The sequence below is a fragment of the Durio zibethinus genome, chromosome 5 (genome assembly GCF_047325235.1).
Source record: "Durio zibethinus cultivar Kanyao isolate XHJ-2024 chromosome 5, ASM4732523v1, whole genome shotgun sequence".
Classification (NCBI taxonomy): Eukaryota; Viridiplantae; Streptophyta; class Magnoliopsida; order Malvales; family Malvaceae; genus Durio; species Durio zibethinus.
Genome location: NC_143166.1, coordinates 30,136,123 through 30,158,881, shown reverse-complemented (window position 1 = coordinate 30,158,881; position 22,759 = coordinate 30,136,123). Strand labels below are relative to the sequence as shown.

General features: G+C 33.2%; 4 protein-coding genes and 1 pseudogene across 4 annotated transcripts; 3 read left to right on the top strand and 2 right to left on the bottom strand.

Annotated features, from left to right (window-relative positions):
* Nucleotides 1-197: 197 nt before the first annotated feature.
* LOC111282124 (uncharacterized) lies at nt 198-930 on the bottom strand. Its single transcript, XM_089761038.1, has one exon. It carries the CDS (start codon nt 807-809, stop codon nt 348-350), a length of 462 nt encoding a protein of 153 aa, XP_089617164.1. The 5' UTR covers nt 810-930; the 3' UTR covers nt 198-347.
* Nucleotides 931-1,624: 694 nt separating this feature from the next.
* LOC111283086 (CMP-sialic acid transporter 4-like) lies at nt 1,625-6,791 on the top strand. Its single transcript, XM_022871480.2, has 15 exons — nt 1,625-1,774; nt 2,240-2,306; nt 2,413-2,461; nt 2,585-2,696; nt 2,773-2,852; nt 2,943-3,018; nt 3,109-3,209; nt 3,439-3,510; nt 3,884-3,932; nt 4,046-4,087; nt 4,306-4,427; nt 4,749-4,808; nt 5,352-5,400; nt 6,098-6,192; nt 6,420-6,791. The coding sequence occupies exons 1-15, from the start codon at nt 1,748-1,750 to the stop codon at nt 6,469-6,471; spliced, it is 1,053 nt and encodes a 350-aa protein (XP_022727215.2). The 5' UTR covers nt 1,625-1,747; the 3' UTR covers nt 6,472-6,791.
* Nucleotides 6,792-11,975: 5,184 nt separating this feature from the next.
* On the top strand, nt 11,976-13,494 carry LOC111282373 (cysteine protease XCP1-like). Its single transcript, XM_022870432.2, has 4 exons — nt 11,976-12,480; nt 12,585-12,820; nt 12,900-13,040; nt 13,142-13,494. The coding sequence occupies exons 1-4, from the start codon at nt 12,018-12,020 to the stop codon at nt 13,355-13,357; spliced, it is 1,056 nt and encodes a 351-aa protein (XP_022726167.1). The 5' UTR covers nt 11,976-12,017; the 3' UTR covers nt 13,358-13,494.
* A 525-nt stretch (nt 13,495-14,019) lies between these two features.
* On the bottom strand, nt 14,020-16,776 carry LOC111282880 (exopolygalacturonase-like). The gene is made up of 6 exons (XM_022871165.2): nt 15,861-16,776; nt 15,597-15,737; nt 15,329-15,505; nt 14,830-15,119; nt 14,477-14,705; nt 14,020-14,381 (listed from the first exon to the last, which is right to left on the bottom strand). The coding sequence occupies exons 1-6, from the start codon at nt 16,077-16,079 to the stop codon at nt 14,154-14,156; spliced, it is 1,284 nt and encodes a 427-aa protein (XP_022726900.2). The 5' UTR covers nt 16,080-16,776; the 3' UTR covers nt 14,020-14,153.
* Nucleotides 16,777-19,180: 2,404 nt separating this feature from the next.
* On the top strand, nt 19,181-22,540 carry LOC111282413 (pentatricopeptide repeat-containing protein At2g03880, mitochondrial pseudogene; annotated as a pseudogene).
* Nucleotides 22,541-22,759: the final 219 nt, after the last annotated feature.

The following is a 22,759-nucleotide window of genomic DNA, read 5'->3' as shown; positions in this document are numbered from 1 at the left end:
GTGGTTGGCCACCAGCCAGAGGAGAGTGCAAGTAGTGGAGTAAGGTGGATTCATCTCAACGAACGAGTAGTTGAAGTGTTTTAACTCTTCCCCTCCAAGCAAAATCACATTTCATAACAGACAGAACAATTTAATTACAATTTACAGGCCATTGTTTCTTTTCACGAATGAACATATGCATTATAATAATAAAGGAAAGCTGAAACCCAAAAAAGAAAAACCATGAGCCATACAGAAAACACAGAGTTCTACCGTCTCTCTTCTGATCTGAATCTGGCTGCAAAGAAGCTTATTAATCTCCCCTTTAGAGCTTTCTTTGAACACCTCCATTTATCATGCATTCCAAATCAACCATAGATTTTCTTTCCATCATCAAAATTCTTGGAGTATTCTAAAGAATCGTACCTGAAAGTTTGTGGGAGGCCAACTTTGTCAGATCCCACGAGTTTTTTTATCTCAGACCTAACCTTGTAAAAAACATGTCTCCAGCTGCCTTTATTGTGGCAGCCGAGAATCCTAGTTTCTTCTTCATTCATTTCAAGGTCTTGAGCAAACATGGGCTTTCTGGAGAGAACCCAAGACCAGCCCCAGTCCCACCATTTCCTGATGGAGCTTCCAGCATATTCTCCCATGGAAGACAATGATTTCGATCTATGGAATGCCCATGAAGTTGCTGGTGAAGAGATAGGCTGCAATTTGAGAGACAGAGAGGAAAGCCTTCTTCGTAACCCTGGCAACTGCTCTCTTGATTCAGCTTGAGAGACAGGAAGCCCTTGGCTCTTTCGAAAGCTCTGTATAATGGAGCTCATGGTTGTTTTCTAACAAGAACAAGAAACGCCAAAGAGAGTGAAAATGGTTGATGGGGTAGCGTTTCTTGCTTAAGAGACAGAAGGGCGAGAGGCAAAACGTAGTGTTCACAGATCTAATACGGGCTGCTTTATGCTATTTTTCTAAGGAAAAATAGATGATGATTGTGGGGTCCATGATTGTTTCTAGAGCAAATTTTATTTTTATCTCTATTTTTTAAAATTTAATTTGAGAAATTAGTCTTTTTAATTTTATTACGGTGACTTAAGTTGTCAAATTAGGTGTTGATTAATCATTAATCAAGGCAGATCCCTTGTCTAATCATTTTCCATCAAGCATTATACTAGGAGTAGATTGGAACAACAACAAACAGACGCAATAAAGTGGGTATGTAATTTTTTTATTTCAAGTTGTTTGAATTTAAATTTTGATTTATAAAATTAAAATTTTAATATTTTATTAATAAATTAAATGATTGTTGAATTTTATAATATTTTTGCTTGAGAGGAAATGATTTTATGTCAACTAGACAAGGATTGAATTATGGTTTTATAAGTAAGAGTCACATTTTTTATATTAATACACTTTTCTTAAAGAAAAAATTGTTAGGGCAAACCTTCCATTCTTACAGAGAATATCAAACCTTGTGTACGGAGCCCCAATGTCATTTTTGGGCCAAAATTAAAATGACATTGGACACATGATGGGCTATATCTCAGCCATTGACCTACGGATTACAATCTCAGAAGCCCAATCAACAAAGTCGGTGAACCGAACTCAAGTAAGGTTCGAGTCAGCCCATGTTCTTTTTCTTTGCTCATTTCTTCTATTTTTCGCTACAAAGAAAGAAAAAAACTTGTTTATTCTACAAAAAAAAAAGAAAAAAAAAAAAGCAGAGCCAATAGCAAAACTGTGAGATCTGCTAGAAGCTGTTTCGAAAATGGAGTATCGCAAAATCAAAGATGAGGTAATCCTATCTCTTTATCGTTGTCTTCACTCGTACCTAGCAACTTTCTTCATTATCACATTTGGACGCCAAATTAAATCCATCGTCACTAATTTTTTAAAGTTGATTTTGGCTAAAAATTCCTGTTTGTTTATTCAACGGCATTAGCGTCTTTTTCTTTTTGTTTAAAACTCGTATTAGACTCCATTCTGTGAATCAAGCGGCCATTTTTTTTCTCTTAAATTCCTTGAAAGTTTGATTTAATTGTTATTTATTTTTATTTACTGGAGTAAAGAACTGTAAATTAACAGTATTTCATATTATAGTAAATTTAGTTTTACAATCTGAGTAATTGTTTATGTTGTAAATTGAAGAAATACTGTCTACTTGCAGAGATGTGAAATTTTTCCATATTTGATTGAAATTGTCTTCATAAGAACTTTAATCCAATGTTTTATTCGTGTTTGAATGAATTGTCACTTGTAGGATAATGATGGAGGAACAATAAGTGATGACATTGAGAATCTACGCGGCAAAGGGTTTTTGGGGGTTGGTATGTTTTGTTTAAAGTCATATTTGAATACTGTGCAATTTCCATTGCATAATTTTTATCTTGATTTTGTTTTCTCATTTCTGTTATAATTGCCATTGATATGCAGCTTCTGTAAGTAATGTCCCTGCAACGGAACAGGCCAAGTGGAAACGCAAGTAAGAGCAGCTTATATAATCTGATTTTGTTCTGTAATATTAGCTTCAAATAAGAAAAAAAAAAAACAGAAAAGATAAATTTGATGGTGGTTTTCTTTTCTTTTTTTTTTTTTTCTTGAGCAGGACAGTTGTTACACTTGCATTGACTTTTCTTACAAGTTCACAAGCAATACTTATTGTCTGGTCGAAGAGAGCTGGGAAGTATGAGTATAGCGTCACCACAGCAAACTTTTTGGTGAGTGGAATGGTCATCCTGTGTTTGACTTGACATGATGCCCATGGGATTGACCTACTTGTATTTTTGGAAACAGGTGGAGACTTTGAAATGTGCATTATCACTTGCAGCCTTGGCAAGAATATGGAAAACTGAAGGTGTTACAGAAGATAACAGGTAAATTTTACTTGTGATGACTTAAATACATCTTTTGCTAATAATGGAAATGATTAACATATTTTTTCCTTCTATCTGTCATTGAATCAGGTTGAGTACAACCCTTGATGAAGTTATTGTTTATCCCATTCCTGCTGTACTTTATCTTGTCAAGAATTTGCTACAGGTGGATTCTGATTGTTGGTTGTGAGTAATGATATTTTGGTCTTATTTTCCACAATGTAATTGTATGTGTTTTTTCAATTTTATGTTGCAGTATTACATCTTTGCCTATGTTGATGCTCCGGGTTATCAGATACTGAAGAACCTGAATATTATCAGTACTGGTGTTTTATATCGTATTATCCTTAAGAAAAAGTAAGCTCCTTAAACTATGCATGGTGGGCATTTTCCATTTAAAAGAGTTGATGGATGATGTCTGCTGATCATTCAGTATAGCATAGCATGGCAATGGAAATGGACAGTTGTGCTGGGTTCTATGAAATAAATCCAATATACATTCAAGTGGAAGATACACCTAAATAAACATGTATTGGCAACTTTTTGGATACCATTCATTTTGCTCTTATCGATATTCTGATTTCAGATTAAGTGAGATTCAATGGGCAGCTTTTATTCTTCTATGTGCTGGCTGCACCACAGCGCAACTAAACTCTCGGTAAGAGTGATAAACCTTTCTAATTGCTCCCTTGATTGGATGGGTCCACAGTTCATTTTCGAGCATATGCTTGTTACTTTAATGCAAACTTATTGATCTTGGAGATTGTCTTAGTGCTGTTGTATAATGGTTTGAGTGATGGATGTGTCTATTGCATCTTGATAAATGTCTAAGATTGACAGGTAATGATTGAAGAATTTCAACTTGTATATTTTATATGGTTATAAGTGGAGTCTTTGAAATGGCAATCAATATCTCATATTCCCAGTCTCAGTGAGGACGGGGGCATTCTGTTCTAAATTTCAAAAATTTTATGATTTATCTGAAATTTATTATTTGGCTATGCTTTAGTAAATGGCATTATTTTTTGCAGTTCTGATCGTGTTCTTCAAACACCTCTTCAAGGTTGGATAATGGCCATTGTAAGTTGCCAAAATATTTTCTAGTCTTTTATTGCAATGAAGGAGAAATGTGAAATTGATTTATTGCTTCAAATCAAAATTTTTAATCATTGGTATCTTTATTTGCTTTGCAGGTGATGGCCCTTTTGAGTGGATTTGCGGGAGTGTACACTGAGGTAAGTTTTTTGAGATACTTCTTCCAATTCTTCTTTTTTAAGCTACAACTTGTTTTCAGATGATTATTTACTGTTCAGATGTTTAGCCAATGTTGCCTGATTAATGAAAAAGCCTTAATTCAGTTAAAGGCATACAGAGCTTCTGCCGAGTGCAACTAGGAAAATTCTTGACTGTTTCATAGAAATTCTTGTTAGTTATTTACTTCTTCTGCTGGCAGGCTATAATTAAGAAGCGCCCATCAAGGAATATAAATGTCCAGAACTTCTGGTTGTATATCTTCGGAATGGCCTTCAATGCTGTAGCAATACTAATACAAGATTTTGATGCTGTCATGAACAAGTAATCTGAGCCTTTTAATCTGTTGCTGGCACCTATCTTAGAAATAGTATTATTAATTCTGCATGTCATGCATGTATGCGTATGCATGTGACTTTTTACTTGTAGTCGCATCTATGTCTTACAAAATGAAGTATTATTAATTCTGCATGTCATGCATGTATGCGTATGCATGTGACTTTTTACTTGTAGTCGCATCTATGTCTTACAAAATGAAGAATCCTCTGTTTAGTAGTTTAAAATGGAGTTCTATTTTAATGACTTCATAATTCCTTAATAGTTTTGTCAGTTATTTATATTTTGAAATATGTTTCATTTGCTCAGGGGTTTCTTCCATGGATACTCAATAATTACCACTCTCATGATCCTTAACCATGCACTCAGGTATTACATTCTTCTTTCTGGCTTGATCAAGTTTGCTAGCAGCTAGTTGATGATTCCAGTTATTGTTTTGCAGTAGATACAGTATTTAGGAAGATCTTGCAATCTTTTCTGATAGTTATGTGGAATTAAAGTTTGTTTGTTATTGGAGAACATTGTGAACACTGAAAAAATTGTCAGACTGACTTTTTTAACAATCAGAATAGCTTATTTAAAATGCAATGAGCTACACAACCACTATTCAAGTGGTGCCTAGCTCGTTGCTTCATGACCTGCCGCTTCAATACTTTAAGAAATGGACTAACCCTTGATCTGAAGTTCAATAAACAAACTCTGCACTTCTTTTGGCACTGTTATAGCTGAACTACATCCAGAACTAATAAGAATCTCTTGACGTCTGCCTAAATATATCTTCTTTTTGCAATGAGAGCTTAGATTTCTGATGATTATTTTCCTTTTCCTAGTGAAGTACTATTTAAGTACTGACCTGTTAATTTCCCTGTTTTGCTTTCATGAAATATGCTTATGTATTTGTTCCATTTGTAGTGGCATTGCTGTATCAATGGTAATGAAATATGCAGACAATATTGTGAAGGTAAGACATGAAATGAAATTTTATATGCAGTCAAACATTTATTTGTCTGCTTTTACACACACTTCTCTAATTTGTAAGAATCTTGTGAGTTAGGGATGTCATGGTTGTTCATATAGAGTAATGTTCATGCATTTGCATGGACATACATTTGTGGTTTGATCAACAATAAAGGAAGTTGCCAGTCCTTTCTCAAGATGATAGGGTTACTTGTTTATTCCACTGTTTACATTATATTTGACTGCAAGTTTTCTTGATGATGGAACTTGTAAATAAGGTGCTTTATTTTAAATGAACAAAAACTTCATTTTATGTATCTATTAGTTATACTATATACAAGGTTGCTTTGATCCCTATGAAGTGGCTTGAAGTTTAAGTTAAGAATCTTCTATAGCTCTATAGCTTCATATTAGAAGCCTGCTCGGGAGAAATTGAAGCTAAGGAATGAATTTGTCACTTCATAATGAGATACCCTAAGTGTTCCATGAATTATTTATCCACAATTAAAAATATTTCAATGGATCAAACCTTATGGAAATGATCTTTTTTAACATAAAGTAATTATCTGCCTATTTGGTAGAGTAATAAAAGGGCTCAAATGGTACGAGGAATGTGTCTGTGCATGCATAATGCATTAGTACCCATTTTGAATCTTTCAATTGAAGTTCCAGTGTTTATTTATCTTCCCAATGTTGTGCAGGTGTATTCTACTTCGGTGGCAATGCTTCTCACAGCTGTTGTTTCGGTGTTTCTGTTTGGCTTTCATCTTACCCTTGCTTTCTTCCTTGGTGCTATGTAAGTAATAAGTTATATCTTGCCACATTTTAATATCCATACAGTTAATAGAGTCTCTTATGTACAAGCTTCAATTGTGGCATCTGTCATAATCTGCAATGTCGCAGCTTGGTAAAAGGTCCTGCACATAGGCCTTATTTCTTACACATTTAGGGAGTATAGCATTTCATCCAGATCAAAACGCGTAGTGATTATGTTGAATTACTTCATCTCTCTTGCTATTGCAGTGTTGTATCGGTATCGGTATACTTACACTCTGCAGGGAAGCTGCAAAGATAGTGACTTTTTGTGCTGCATTGCCGACATTGTAAAGTCTAGTGTACTAAGGTTTTTTATTTCAGTTTATATTTGTTCCCACTCCACCCCCCAATCTATTATCTTATTTATAATCTTATATTTGCCAATGGTGAAAATAGTCATACATAAGTTTTGTTAAATCTCTGTTTCATTTAGTTCAATATTGTTAAGCCGGTAAGTTCCTAGTTTCCAATTCCTTGTTTAACATTTTATCAGAAGTGAGATAGTTGGGGGGATTAAGATGGTGTTAGAACTTTTATTTGTAATTTGATCTAATTAATTTCTTTGTTCTTTCTGATGTCTATCGTTGAGTTATCCGGTGGTAATCCAATGCTGATAATGTGGTGTTAAGAGGAAAGAACCTGTGAGATATTACTTTGAAAGCCAAAGATATAAAAAGGCAAATACTGGTCAGTCTGAAGCAGAAAAAACATGGTGCAGCCTGACAATGTGACCGAGAATATGCAGGGGAATCATAATGAGGCAAAAAAATAGCTCTTAAAACACATGAAGTTCAATGTTTTCTGTCAACAAGCACAAGTAGATTATGGCAGTTTGTCAAGAGGAACCAGAAGAGGGTAATAATCATGAAGTTGCAATGATTCAAACACCCAAACCAAAACCAAGGTTCTTGGCAGTTCGTCAAGAAAAATTTAAGCTGGCGCAGCAAGTATATAAAGCGGTATCTGTTTATTACCAACAAGAACCTGGGTGAGTTTCTAAACGCCACTGAACCTGGGTAAATGCACACCTTTAAAGCAAAACTAAGAATCTGAACCGATTTCAAAAATACTTGAAACCAACACAGACAATATTTTTGTTGAATCTAATTCAATTGAATCTTTTGATAATCTTGATCAACTAAATGATCTAAGAAAATATGTGAGATCATGTACTTAACACCTAATTTGTAATGTGATTATTTATGAAGGTTTATCACTTAGTTATCTGATTTTTTGTTATCACACTAAACAATATGTAGATTTTTAATAATATTCATAAAGCATTTATGCAACCAAAATATAATATGGCTATTTTAGAAGAAATCAGGGCCTTAGTAAATAACAAAACATGAGAGATTTTAGAATTATTCAAAGAGAAAAATTCAGTTGGGTGCAAATAGATTTTTACTGTCAAGCACAATGTAGATAAAAGTATTAACAAATTCAAAGCTTGTCTTATTGTAAAAGAATTTACTCAATCTTATGGTGTTGATTATGAGGAGATATTTGCTTCTGTTGCTAATTTGAATTCAATTCAAATGTTATTATCATTGGTAGTAAATCTAGATTAGCCACTCCACCAACTAAATGTTAAAAATACATTTCTTAATGACGACTTAGAAAAAAAAGTTTACATAAAAATCCCTCGAGGAGTCAAAAATGAAGACAATTTTGGCGAGGCATATAAACTTCAAAAGTCTTTATATGGCCTCAACCAATCTCCATGTGCATAGTTTGATAGACTTACAAATATGATAAAGAAGTATGATCTTTTACAACGCCAAACCGATCACATCATGTTTATCAAACATTCACTTGAAGAAAAAATAACCATTTTTATTGTCTATGTGGATGATGTTATTTTTACTGAAGACTATGTGGAAGAAATTAACAACCTAAAGAACCTTATAGCTAAAGAATTTGAAATCAAATATTTGGGACACTTTAATTTTTTTTGGGCATGGAGGTAGCTCACTTAAGAAATGGCATCTCTATTTCACAGAGTAAGTATGTCCTAGACTTACTAAAAGAAACTGAAATGCTTGGATGCAAACCTATTGACACCTCTATGGACACAATGAATAAGGTAGAAATAGAAGAAGGAAGTCCACCAATAGATAAGGGCAAATATCAAAGACTTGTAGGGAAACTATCTACTCTCTCATACAAGATTAGATATCAAATTTTCGGTTAACATGGTAAGTAGATTCATAAATAATCCAATTAAGGAACACTTGAGGACTATGTATCGAATTTTATAGTACCTAAAGAAGAGTCTTGGCAAATTGTTATTTTTTAAGAAAGCATCACATCGAAATATTAAAATTTACATTAATGCTAATTGAGTTGGATTTGTTATTGACCGAAGATCAACTACTAGTTATTGTACCTATGTGTGGAGAAATTTGGTTACTTGACAAATAAAAAGCAATTTGTAGTGGCTAGAAGTAGTGCGAAAGTTGAGTTTAGAGTTATGTCTCACAGCATATATGAGGAAATTTGGTTGAAAATGTTGCTAGGGGAGTTAAAGGTCTCCGCAAAAGAATCCATGAGTATATTATGTGACAATGAAGTTGCCATAAGTATAGCAAAGAATAATATTCATCATGATAAGAGTAAACATGTAAAAATTGATCGTCACTTTATTAAAGAGAAGATAGAAGAAAGAATTGTTAGATTAGTTTATACTCCCACATACTTCCAAATTGTAGACATTCTCATTAAAACTCTTTCGAAATAACTTTGAGAATTTAAAGTCCAAGTTGGACATGATTAACAACTATTCAGCTTGAGGGGGAGTGTAGAAATCTAATTTTTATTATTACTTGATTAATTGACTTTGTTTATTTTAGTTAAATATCTTATTTTTAGAATAAAGAGTGATTTGGGTAATTACACCAAATTCATTAGATATTTTTTTTCATTATGTGTAAAGAATAAATTACTCTTTTGATTAACTGTTTTTAATGCATGAAAATCTTTTGTTTTAAGACTAAGAATATTCAATATTTAGTCTATTTATTTTTATGCTATTTAAGCATTGTAATAAAAAAAATAAAAAAATAAAATAGTTTTATTCAAGAGATTTCTTTAAGAAATATTAATAAATAAAAAACCAAAAATGAAAGAAATTAAAAAAAAAATTAAAAGTAAAAGTAAAAGTAAAAGAAGAGTAAGAATGAAAAAGTAAAAAAAGTAAAAAATGATATAAATGGATGAAAATTTTTTTAAAAAAAATTATTTATTAATTTTTTTATAATTATCTAACTATGTTCGAGTTGTAACGATATTATAATAATTTTAATCAATTATATTAATAGATATATTTTAGTAATTATGTTAAAAGGAGTATTATAATAATTTTAGTTAATCATAGAAAGAGAGGTATTACAATCAACTTGGAAGCACGCAAATCAATTATAAAGTAATTAAAAAAAATATTATAATCATTTATAAAAAGATTTATTTTATATTGTTGTATGGATATTAAAATTTGATTCGTAATTACTAAGTAATCAACAATATATTTTTATAATTTGTAATTATGAAGCAATTAAAAGGAGTTTTCTATTATTATGATTAAAATGTATTATAATAATTTTAGTAATTTCAATACGAGAGATATTTTCGTAATTATTATAATAAGACGTTTTCGTAACTATAGTTAGAAGATTTTCTAATAATTTTGGCAAGTTAGAATATGAGGGGTATTTTCTAAAAAATGTATTTTAGTAATTATATTAAGAGGGGTATTATAATAATTTTAATTAATCATAGAAAAAAGGATATTACAATTAATTTGGATGCATATAATTCAATTATCAAGTAATTAAAAGGGTATTATGATAATTTCTAAAGGGATTAATTTCATAGTATTAAGTGGATGTTAAAATTTAATGCTTAATCATGAAGCAATTAAAAAGGTATTTTTGTAATTGTGCTTAGATAGTATTATAGTAATTATGACCAATTAATATGATAAGTATTTTTGTAATTATGATAGGAGAGATATCATATAAAATAATAAAATAATATTTTTTTTTTGTAATTATGGTTAGAAGATATTATAATAATTTTAGCTAAATATAATATGAAAAATATTTTTATAATTATGATAAAAGAGTTATTATAATAATATTGGCCAATTATTGTAAGGGAAAAAAAAAACATGACATACAATTAGCATCCAATCAGTCTTAGAAAAAAATTAATTCAAAATTTTTTATTAAATATTTTTTCAAAATTTAATTACAAAAAAAGTTAAAAAAGATAAAAAAATTTATATAAGTGAACTCAAATATAACCAAATCTTTTAAAAATATATAATTTTATAATTTTTAAAACTATTTATCAAATAATTTTAAAGAAAATTAAAATAATAAAAAAAGTAAAATTCAAAAAATGACGCACGATGACCAAAAGGAAACAGAGACGTAGACTATATGTCATTTAAGCGTGTTTCAAAAGAATAACAAAATTTTAATTATTTTTTTATTTAAAAAACAAAAAAAAAACATAAAAATTGGTGTAAGTGGGTCTCACACATAAACATACAATATTTACAAATATATATTTTATAATTTTAAAAAATTTATTTATTTTTTAAAGAAAAAATTAAAAAAACAAAAAGGGAAAAATGAAATAAAACAAAAAAAGAACAATCATGCTTGGCACCTTAATTTTTAAAAATAATTATTAAAAATATTTAAAAAAGTACAAAAATAAAAAAATAAAAAATAAAAAATAAAGCAGAAAACAAAAACAAAGTGACATGTGGGTTGGGTTTTGGTCATGTACTGTTTATCCTTTCGTGACCAAAATATAGGTGTAGGATTTTTAGAAAAAGTAATGAAATATTAATAAATAAAGAACCAAAAATGAAAGAAATTAAATATTTATAAAATCCCAACAGTATATTTATAAAATTTATAAAAAAATCTGACAAGAATATTTAAAATTTGATAAAAAATATATAAATTTTGAAAGAAAACCAAAAAAAAAAAAAGAGGATATAATATGTGGCAGCACGAAGGGGGAGCACTATGCTTTGTTCTCAACAAAATTGAAAGTATGGATTTCCTACCCTACAAATCAAGCTTGTTCTCCTCCAGTAATCAATTTGAAAGCATGATAAATGCATTATTTTATCATTGTATTGAATTATAAGAAGTGTAAATGAACAATTCGTGAATAAATTTTATTTTTATTCATTTATTAAATTTAATAAATGATTATAAAAATAATAAAATTTATTTGTGTTTGGTATGTTTATATTAGAAAGTGTAAATAAATAAAATATTCGAGAAACAGATAATAACAATTTGTTATTAATGTTTGATTTTTTTTGTTTATATTTATTTATTAAATTTAATAAATAATCATAAATAATATTTTAAAATCTATATATATAAAATATAATAAAATTAATTCATATACCATTCATTATTACCTTAAAAATATAAATATAGCTGTTTGAATTGGATAGAATGGCAAGTGGGTCCTGCGAGTCCTTATATGCAATAATGCTTCTTTGGAAGACTCCTCTCGTGGAAGCAGTTTACGTTTAATTTAATAAAAACATGTTGGATCCAATATCGGACTTGAACCTAATGAGCATGCTTGGAACAAAAGCCTGTCATTGTCAAAAGAACCAATCGTAAAGACTTAGTGTTCCAGAACCATTTTCTCCAACTTTACTTGAAAGCAACATATAAAGCTAAATCTATAAATAACCACCCCAATACCCCACAAATCCATCCATCTATTCTTCTCAACATCTATTAGAAATCAGAGTTACCAATAAAAATGGCTCTCTCCTTGCTTTCCGGATTCTCCATTCTAACGTTCTTTGCTTCCCTTTTCATGTCTTCTTCTCTGGCTCATGATTTCTCCATAGTGGGTTACTCACCAGAGCATTTGACTTCCACGGATAAACTTATTGAGCTCTTTGAATCATGGATATCGAAGCAGGGGAAAATTTATAAATCGATTGAAGACAAGCTGCTAAGGTTTGAGGTTTTTAAGGATAACCTGAAGCACATTGACAAGAGGAACAAGGAAATCAGCAGCTATTGGCTTGGGTTGAATGAGTTTGCTGACTTGAGCCACGAAGAGTTCAAGAACAAGTATTTAGGACTCAAATCGGAGGTTCTCAGAAAGAACCAATCACCTGGGGACTTCACTTACAGAGATGTGACTGACTTGCCAAAGTCTGTTGATTGGAGAAAGAAAGGAGCTGTTACCCCTGTCAAGAATCAAGGTTCTTGCGGTAAGCATATCTTCTCTCTCTCTCTCTCTCTTTGCATATATCAATGGTCTTCTTGGGGTCATGCATAACAATTTTTACAACAACATTGGTAAACATGAATGCAGGTAGCTGCTGGGCTTTTTCAACGGTAGCAGCTGTTGAGGGTATAAACAAGATAGTAAGAGGAAACTTAACTTCCTTGTCCGAGCAAGAGCTGATTGATTGCGATACATCTTTCAACAATGGCTGCAATGGAGGTCTGATGGATTATGCATTTGAGTTCATTGTCGCCAACGGTGGACTTCACAAAGAAGAAGACTACCCGTACCTCATGGAAGAAGGCACCTGTGAAGAAAAGAAGGTAGATACAATATTCATATAAACATTTTGTTATGCAAGCAATGGCTTATTTGATTAATCATGTCTTTGGTTATCTTCAGGATGAAATGGAGGTGGTGACAATAAGTGGTTACCACGACGTACCAGAAAATGATGAGCAAAGTCTCTTGAAAGCCCTAGCTCATCAACCACTTAGTGTAGCCATCGAGGCTTCTGGCAGAGATTTCCAATTCTATAGTGGGGTAAGCTTGTTGGCTTTTTAAATAATCTGTAATCATAGCATTCAACGTCACAAGATTTCTCTCATTCTTGATTTACAAAATGTTTTGGGATGGTTTAACAGGGTGTATTTAACGGGCCATGTGGAACTGAACTAGATCACGGAGTAGCAACAGTTGGCTATGGAACATCAAAAGAATTAGATTACATCATCGTCAAGAACTCCTGGGGACCGAAATGGGGAGAAAAAGGGTACATTAGGATGAAGAGGAACACAGGAAAACCTGAAGGACTCTGTGGTATCAATAAAATGGCTTCATATCCTACCAAAAAGAAGTGAAGTACTGACCTGAAGATGTGGGTTTCGTTGTTTAAGAAAACTTTGATTTTTCCTTGTGTAGACAAAATTTGTTGGGCTTCTTTTGCCATGTTCCCTGGTTAATAAAAATGGCTCAAAGTTTCTCTTGAAAAAACTTCGCATATTCTTTAATAAAAAAAGCAAACCAGTGTATGCCAGTTTCCTTTTTCCTACCCATTTTGAGAAATAACCTTGGAATCAACTAATTTGCATGCATCCACGCCATTCTCTTCTGTAAATTGAACACATTAATTTGACCAAAAAATAAAGTTGAACACAATAGTAATCAAAGTAATCTTTAGTTGTTTGGTTTTGGTACACCGTATGCAAAACCAACGCATCCAATGGGCTTGGGATATGGGAAGGGCCACAATAACACGATGGATAAGCTAAGTCCAGAAGGTAACCTGAGCTGAAAACAATAAATTTTTCAGCATAAAAGGTATTGTGAGAACTGAGGTGCGGTAACCTATTATTAGCAGTTTCAGGTTTCATAGCTCTCGAAGACAAAGCAAAGAGCATCCGGATTACACTTTTTCTCTAATAATAATTCTTAGTGTGGAGTAGACTCACAATTTGTATATTCGTTGTAAAACATTGGAAATTCGTGTATTGGTGTTATGTTTTACATGAAAATTAGATTTTGTTATGAAAACATCTCAAAACTAGTATCGTAATCAGACCATCCAGGGATTGAGAGCAGAACACAACTTCACAAACTGCATACATATATTGCTAATTCATTGCAGGGTTACTTGAACATGTCAAAATTTGAAAGCTAAGCACATGGTGGTGGGATTTGGGTGCCAATGTATTTAGCCCTAACATTTTTACAAGTGGAAGTCACTTGCTTCTCCCCTGATGCTAGTTCCAAGTGAACATCTTCAAGGTAAATATCCTGGCATGGAATCCCTTTGCTACATTCTAATACTACTGCCACTGCTGATGATGATGTTCCCTTTATTTTCTTGAAATATATGTCACTCAGTTTTACTTGAGATGGTCCCTGCACTCAGTCATTTGTGGCCAATTTTTTTGGTCAGATCTTTCCGGATAAAATTTGCAGAAATGTAGATATTGACATCTGGAGTCTGGACTTACCATTGGGCTACAAGATTTGAATGGACAATATGCCTGATCAATTATAATCGGATTGCTCACATTGTTCATGTTAATGTTCTCGAATGTCATATTGGTGGCAGCACTTCTGCCTGGAGAGTTAGGCCATGTCTTGATCCTAATGCCATTCGTGGTCCCTGTCATGGTGCAATCTCTAACCACCAATCCACTTACATCACCTTCATCCCTGTATCTCCCTAAACTCCCAACGCTGTAACAGTAATCACAGAATAATAGTTTTTTAAATTTAGTTGATCAAAGTAGGGGATTAATGATACAATTATGAGAGATAGGAGGAAAACGGTGCAGCAGGTAATGACAAAGTTAAATAGTACCTGATGCCATGACCTGGCCCGCAGCTGATGCCGGTGACCGTGACCTGAGAATTTCCTTGTCCAATAGAGATGCAGTCATCACCTGTGCCTATAAGTGATTGCGACAAGTGGACACTGGAGCTTCGCTGAATGTGGATACCATCAGTGTTTGGACTATCTGCTGGAGCTGAAATCTTGATTTCGCTGCCCTTGAAGTTCTTGCATCCAACAAGAGCTATATGGAAGAACTTGCTATTTACTGATGTTATGCTTCGTACTACCGTCCTATTCATCGCAACAAATTTCACATTCTGCAAGAAAGAAAGTTTTCCTCATTACATTCGATCCTTATTCTTGGCTGCAACCTATTATGACTCGTAAATGCGCAAAATGCTTGCTTCATGCAAGTTTGCAAAAGAGCATACTTCCCAAAGCAATATGTAGAAGTAGACAAATTGCAATACAGCTGATCAGAGCTAAAAAAATAAAATGTTTAAGGGCAAAAGGATATGAAACATACAGTCGGAAGAAGTTTGCAGTTAAAGTCAGCAGGGCACCTATTGTAAGGCCATGCTTTGGCACCCAGCCCATCAAAGGTCCCTCCTCCAGTTAAGGTTAGCCCCTCCACCCATCGAAATTCAACCCAACCAGCACCATCTCCATATTTAGACAAATTTGTTGTTGCCTTCAGATAACCCTGAAAAATTCTTGCTCAATCATGGTCAAAACTATGTGTGGAAATGCAAATGGGATACAAGAAAATAAACCAGGCTGTATACAAAAATTACCTTCATATGGACTGTTATTTTAGACACATTTTTACAGGGTCCTACAAATTTAACAGGGCCAACCAAGTAAGTCCCTTTTGGAATCACAAGGTCTACCTCACCCATAGCTTGACATGCTTTCTTCCATGCTGCTCTGAAGGCCTGGCAACTTGAAACTAACAAGTTACAAAATTATATATAGGCAAAAATAACATACAACAAAACTATCAAGATTCTATCTTGTTTGCCTTTGTTAAATGAAGACAGAAGCAGAAGGAAACAAACTTTGCTGTCATCAGTCAGTCCATCGGCTCGAGCACCAAATCTCTTAACATTGAAGAAATCAGAGCTGCTTCCCTTGTAATGTGATAGCCCCCTTCCATAATGTTCAAAGCCTTCCGTTCCTAAATCTACCATTCTCCCTCCACTTCCTCCACCAAAAACACCATCGAAACAGAAGGAGGAAAACACCAAGAGCAATTTGGTGTGAATGTCAAGTCTCATGTTCCTACAATGTGTTATTCCCTTGCAGTTCAACCCTGCAGTTGTGTGACAGTATTCTCGTGGAGTTGTGATAGTGTGCAATTAGCAAAAGAAAATAGTGCGACACCGGGCCAACTGGTAAGGTTTGAATTTTCGAATGGCAACTGCAAAGGGCGGGCTTTTGGGCATCTGGAGACCCCATAACCGCCGTTAACTCCCACTCCACTATTTCTGAAGTTATTAACCGTTTCAATCACAGAACTCTATTTTTAATTTTTTTCTCACAAGACTAACTATCACTATTATCATCATAAAACAATCTTGAACAAAATCCAATGTAATCTCAAAACAGAGAAGAAAAAATTGCAGGGTTTGTCTTTGTTAACACAAATTGTCATGTTTTGACAGAAGACCCCAGGAAGCCAACGGGTGTGGAGAGACAAAAGGGAAAGGGTTAGAAAACTGCAAATATTTTCGTGAGTGAAAGTACAATTCGACTGCGCGTAGGTATGATGTGGTCTGGTCGTTCGTTTTGTCACACTTACTCCCTGGCTTGGTCGAGAATCCCAGGCTCAAACATTTTAATCTTAATTAGTGGAACTATCATCTGGTGGGTTATAAACCATTGGATTTTACATCATGCCTTAGCATTGATCAATCTTCACAGATCCCCCTCTTGAACTGAATATTATAGTCTATATAAAATGTTAGAACTCCAAAATTGGGTAAAGCTACTTTGTTAAATGCATCTACAATGGCGTGAGTTCAAAACGAGATTAATCAATTTTCTCTTTATATTAGTTTCTTCCTAGTCCCAATCAAAATAAGGATAGATTAAAGAGATTTCTTCTGGTTTTCACTTTTTGTTGCATGAATTCGAATCTGCTAAGAGGTTGTAGAAAAATAATTTTCATGAAATCGTTAAATTAGGTATAAATAAATTGTTTGAATTGGCCCAAAAAAAGAAATGTAGCATATAAAACTCAGGAATCCTTACCACTTAACCAAAAAAATGAAGGAATTGATAAATTGGATTTGAAAACAAGCACCCAAGTAATGTAAAAAGGATGGCGTCCTGTTTATTTTGGTTAATCACCAACACCTTTTTTTATCTTCATTGAAATGGAACCATGTACTGGACACCATCAATAGGTTGTACTAAAAGCAAACCTACATGTATTTAATCAATGCATCTAGGATGAATAAAATTCTAGAATAGTAAACTGGCTCCAGCAAATTTAGGAAAAGACATGAAGCACATATTATCGCTGGATTTTTTTTTCTTCATCTTGTTTATAAAGCCTCATTTCTGTGCCTTTGCAAACCTGATACATCTATATTTTTCACCAATTACAGTGATTTCAAGAGCTCCATCTTGGTTATCTTGATTAGATGTTGTTCCCATTAGGGCACTTTTCTCTTTTTCAAGGTTTTCTTTTTCCATCTTCAGCCTAGCCTCTTGTCGGGCAATCTCTGCCTGGAAGATAGCAACAATATTTCAGAAGAACAAAACAGACATAGTCAAGCAACAGCATACAAATATAAACTTATGCAACATGATGTACTTTATATGCTGGTATTATGCTAACTCAATCAGGATTCTCTAAATCGTTCATGTGCGAAATAAACATATTAATGATAACCTTACACCATTGATTATACATGTAGAGATAAATGGACCATGACGAGTTAAGATTTAGAATTCCCATTACTGAGACCAAATTTTGAACTAATCAAATTCAATTCATAAAAGAATAATCACTTTGATTTGAGTATTAACAAAGAGAAATGCATGTCAAAAACCTAATGAAGAGAACAACATAGAATGACTAAATAGAAAAGACAATAACAAGACTAACAACAATAATTTCAGTGAGGAATTTAGCAATCAGCAGTACGCCCTCTAAAGAAGGAAATGGTTCAAGAAGTAAGACAATCTAACAGCATGATTTTCATATGCATTTCTTATCATCATTAATGAGAACTAATGGCATCAGATAAATGAACCTATTTCTGTAGCCCATTACACTTGAAAAATAACTTCTCATAGAAAGATGCCAGAAATTCACTAACATCAAGAAAGAATTTGAGCAAGTTCGCCACTCTTTAGGAACTAATGATAATAATAATAATAATAATAATAAAGATTTCTTAACCAAAGAATGGATGGCTCATGCAACAAAGAGAATGCGCTCTTCTTTTTTTGTTTTTTTTTTTTGTTTTTTGTTGTTGTTTATAGAGACGGTAAATCTATCCAAAACCGTGGGGTTTTGACTCCGCCCAACTCTGTAAGGTTTTTTTTCTAATTAAGTTTTGGTCTGGTTGACTTTTTCTAAACCGGTTGGGTTTTAGTTAAATTCGTCATGATAAATATAAAAATATTTTTTATTATTTATTTAATTTTATAGTTATATGTATTATATTAATAAAATTATTATTTAATATTTTAATTTAAAATATTAATTTAATAAAAATATTATATTTATGTATAATTAAACTATAATTTATATTAAAAAATATTTTATAAATATTATATTAAATTAAAATTATTAAATTAATTTTTAATCAAGTTGAATAGATTACGATTATATATATATATATATATATGTGTGAATCGAATTAAATTATACAAAAAATATTTTAATATCAAAGAATTCAAATATAAATTTTATAAAGACCGATCAGAGAAAAAAAAATCACCTAATTTGATTGGATCCATCATCATTCTTGACTGTATGATTTTGAATCCAAAAGACTATAAAAAGATAATTTCTATCTAAACTGATCCAAAGAGAGACAAAGCCCATAGACCGCAATAAAAACTAGATTTCTCATTTCTCTATATTCACTCCCCTGAAGAAAAAAAGGGGAGAAAAGAACGCAACCAATTAAATATTTATGAAGGAAAATTATGGAGGGAAAAAAAAAAAACCTATCTTCAATATCGATACATAAACTTGAGAAAGTTTAAAAACACTTGAATCAATGATACAACTAATACTGATTGCAGGCAAAGCTCAGCTTCCATACATAGAGTAGTGAAAGAAGATTCAGGGTCCAGTAATGGAAATCGTCACTGGAAATAAGAAAAAAAAAAGGAAGAACAAGAGCAAGAAGAGAGAGAGAATAAGAGTGTTTTTAAGAATTTCTGCTGTATGCTTCATATTTTCCGTTCTTAATACATATAGCATCAGCTGTATCCAATAATCCAGACAATTTCAACAATTTGCTTAATTGTTCTATTCGTTACAATTATAACTATCCTGTTGACTCGTATAACTGCCGACTATCAAAATATAAAAAATGAACTTTATTCTTTCGCATAGCTAAGGCTGAGTCTGGCCCATATGATTTAACCTTCGTCAGCTCGTAACAATCAAGCAGCTAACTTTGATGCCAATTAGCCATAAAATTCTGATATCTATAATCAACTTAAATTTCACATTTTTAAAAGCTGAAAAAAATGAACGTCGCGGCGAGAGAGCTAAGCCTTCTAGCAGCTTCACGCTAAGCGACTTCGCGTTCACCTTCATTATTCTGTCTTGTATGTCGGTTTCCAACGCCTCTTTCAGGTCTTCCACTATCTTTTCCACGACGGCCATTATTCTCAGCGACATCTCTTTCTTCTCTTCCTCCCCTCAACCTTTTTCTTTTCTCTACTGAACCAGAACTCTTAGTTATTGCCAATCTCTTTCAGTTGAGTGGATCGAGCACCGAAAGAGAAGATTGGTCCCATTATTTCAGCGGATACTTTCCATCTTTTGTTGCAAATAATGAATCGAGAGAGCCCAATGAAAGAAACAGGAGAAAGGAAAGTATTTCACCATATCAAAGGCAAACACTGACTATCGATAATCACCGAAAACTAATTTCTTTTTCTTTGGTACATGAAAGTATTTCTTTAATATAACTAAAATAAAATGCGTGAACAGGGAGCGCAACCTATCACAACCCTTTGTTTCTTGTATGGACTAGGCCACGTTGGCTTCTCGTCTCATCCCAGCCCACCGTTGATTCCTTCAAAAGCGCTGCGTTCTCCTCTATTGCTTTCCTTCTTCTCATTTGCAAGTGAAAAGACATGGTGAAACCAAAGGAATTTCAATTTCTATAGTAACTATAGAAATTCTTTGAAACAAAGAAAAAGGAAAAATGCTAAAACGAAGCAACGAAAACCTTATCAGAAAAGCTAAAATACATAAGTTCACCTTCTTCACTATCACGGTCTTACTCTCTAACTCTCTTGCTCCCCATACTAAACCCAGAAACCCATCTTCCTCAACTCTGCTAAATGAATTCGTAAACTTCTGCTACCGAAGGGACCTTCCCAGGGCTATGAAAGCCATCACTGCCATGGAAAGGCACGGCATTTATGCTAATTCAATCACCTACTCTGAGTTGATCAAGAGCTGCTTAGCCCGCAACGCTGTTGAACAAGGGAAACTCCTTCACAAATACGTTTTCTCAAATAGGTATCAACCAAAAACGTTTCTTCTGAACATGCCATGCCTGCATGGAAGCGCAGGCTTGTTCGACCAAATGCCTCTAAGAAATGTTGCTACTTGGACGACAATGATATCTGCTTATGCTGATGCCAGGCTAAGTGGCAAGGCATTGGAGTATTTTGTTTTAATGCTTAGAGTAGGCGTGCTGCCTAATATGTATAATTTTTCTTCGGTTTTGAGAGCTTGTAATTGGCTAGTCAATCTTAGGCAGCTTCATTGCGGTATAATTAAGGTGGGGTTAGAATCTGATGTTTTTTTAGGAGTGTTCTTATTGATGTTTATTCAAAATTAGATAAGTTAAAAGATGCAATTTGCGTTTTTAATGAAATGGAAACTAAGGGCTTGGTTGTTTGGAATTCCATTATTGGAGGGTTGGCGGAAAATAGTGATAGTGATGAAGCTTTGAATCAGCTAAAGAGGATGAAAAGAGCTGGCTTTACAGCTGATCAAGCGACACCAACAAGTGTTTGAGAGCTTGTACTGGGTTAGCTCTGCTAGAAGTAGGAAGGCAAGTCCATGTTCATGTGTTGAAGTTTGATGTGGATTTGATACTCAATAATGCACTTTTGGATATGTATTGTAAGAGTGGTAGTTTGGAGGATGCAAAGTCTGTTTTCAAGCGGATGGTTCATAGGTATGTGATTTCATGGAGTACTATGATTGCAGAGTTAGCTCAAAATGGGTTCAGCCGAGAGGCATTAAATTTCTTTGATTTAATGAAAGCTTCAGGTATGAAACCAAATTACATCACTATCCTGGGAGTTCTTTTTGCTTGTAGTCATGCCGGCCTTGTGGATGATGGGTGGTATTATTTTCTATCAATGAAGAGACTTTATGGGATTGATCCAGGAAGGGAACACCATGGTTGCATCATTGATCTTCTTGGACTTGGAAGGGTTGGCAAGCTTGACGAGGCAGTGAATTTGGTTCAGAATATGGAATGTGAACCAGATGCTGTGACATGGAGAACTTTGCTTGGTGCATGCAGGGTTCACCGTAACGTGGATCTAGTTATATATGTAGCTAAACAAGTTCTAAAACTAGATCCTGAAGATGCAGGGACGTATGTACTGTTGTCCGATATTATTGCAAATTCTCAGAGATGGGAAGATGTCCAAGAAATTAGGAGGGCGGCGATGAGAGACAAATGCATTAAAAAGGAGCCAGGCTGCAGCTGGATTGAAGTGAACAAGCAAATCCATGCTTTTATTTGAGGGGATACTGCACGTCCAAAGATCAATGAAATCAACAGGCGGCTAAATCAGTTGATTCATAAATTAACGGGAATGGGCTATGTTCGGGACACAAATTTTGTTCCGCAAGATCTTGAGGGGGAACAAAGAGACGACTAGCTTCACTATTAGAGTGAGAAGTTGGCAATTGTATTTGGTTTAATGAGTTTGTTAAGGTAAGGTGCTATTAGGATCAGGAAAAACCTTAGGATTGTCGACCCATTGTCATCAGAGATCATATTCGTTACCATCATTTTCAGAATGGCGTATGCTCCTGTGATGACTATTGGCAGCAAACTATGGTGTGGCTCACTGACCCTTGATGGTCAGTTGTTTTGTAGGATAATGAGTTTGAATTTCATTCAAATTATAAATGCGGAAACAAGTTCCATTTGAAGGCAGACTCTTTATCCAACTATAAGATATCTTTTGTACATCTTGAAAGCTGAGGACAATCCTTCCCAATAAAATCGAAGAGAAAGAAAAAGGGGAGGGGAAGAAGAGCAATACAGCATCCAAAGAGTGAAATAGCTAGAAACCTTGTAACTCTAAATAAAAATTACTAGCAATCTTTATTGTTTAAGATTTGATGTTTATTAAGACTTTGGAGGTTAGTAAATTGATCGTTATGATCATTGGCTCGTTGCCGATAGTACTGCTGATCTTAAATGATCTTGAATGCAGCGATGGAGCCTAAAAATGTAACAATTTAAGGTCCCATTTAATATATATAATAAGATATGAAAACAATCATTTTATATTATATTTTATTTATATTTAAAAAAAATAAAAATGTTAATCTTATTCATATTCAATAAGAAATTTAATTTTTTATCCGAATAAATATGAAACTAATTATTACATTGTGAAAATAGATATACATATGATTTTAAATTTTCATTTAATATGAAAATGTAGACAGATGATATAGCATAACTTTGTACTCATATCTTTCATATATATTTAT

Coding starts and splice junctions, on each gene's coding strand:
- LOC111282124 (XM_089761038.1), bottom strand. CDS start 809: ATGAGCTCCATTATACAGAGCTTTCGAAAGAGCCAAGGGCTTCCTGTC.
- LOC111283086 (XM_022871480.2), top strand. CDS start 1,748: ATGGAGTATCGCAAAATCAAAGATGAG. Junction 3,210..3,438: donor CGTATTATCCTTAAGAAAAA/GTAAGCTCCTTA, acceptor TTCTGATTTCAG/ATTAAGTGAGATTCAATGGG. Junction 4,809..5,351: donor ATCCTTAACCATGCACTCAG/GTATTACATTCT, acceptor TTCCATTTGTAG/TGGCATTGCTGTATCAATGG.
- LOC111282373 (XM_022870432.2), top strand. CDS start 12,018: ATGGCTCTCTCCTTGCTTTCCGGATTCTCCATTCTAACGTTCTTTGCT. Junction 12,821..12,899: donor GCACCTGTGAAGAAAAGAAG/GTAGATACAATA, acceptor GGTTATCTTCAG/GATGAAATGGAGGTGGTGAC. Junction 13,041..13,141: donor ATTTCCAATTCTATAGTGGG/GTAAGCTTGTTG, acceptor ATGGTTTAACAG/GGTGTATTTAACGGGCCATG.
- LOC111282880 (XM_022871165.2), bottom strand. CDS start 16,079: ATGAGACTTGACATTCACACCAAATTGCTCTTGGTGTTTTCCTCCTTC. Junction 15,506..15,596: donor AAATAACAGTCCATATGAAG/GTAATTTTTGTA, acceptor AGAATTTTTCAG/GGTTATCTGAAGGCAACAAC. Junction 14,382..14,476: donor TCAAATCTTGTAGCCCAATG/GTAAGTCCAGAC, acceptor GACTGAGTGCAG/GGACCATCTCAAGTAAAACT.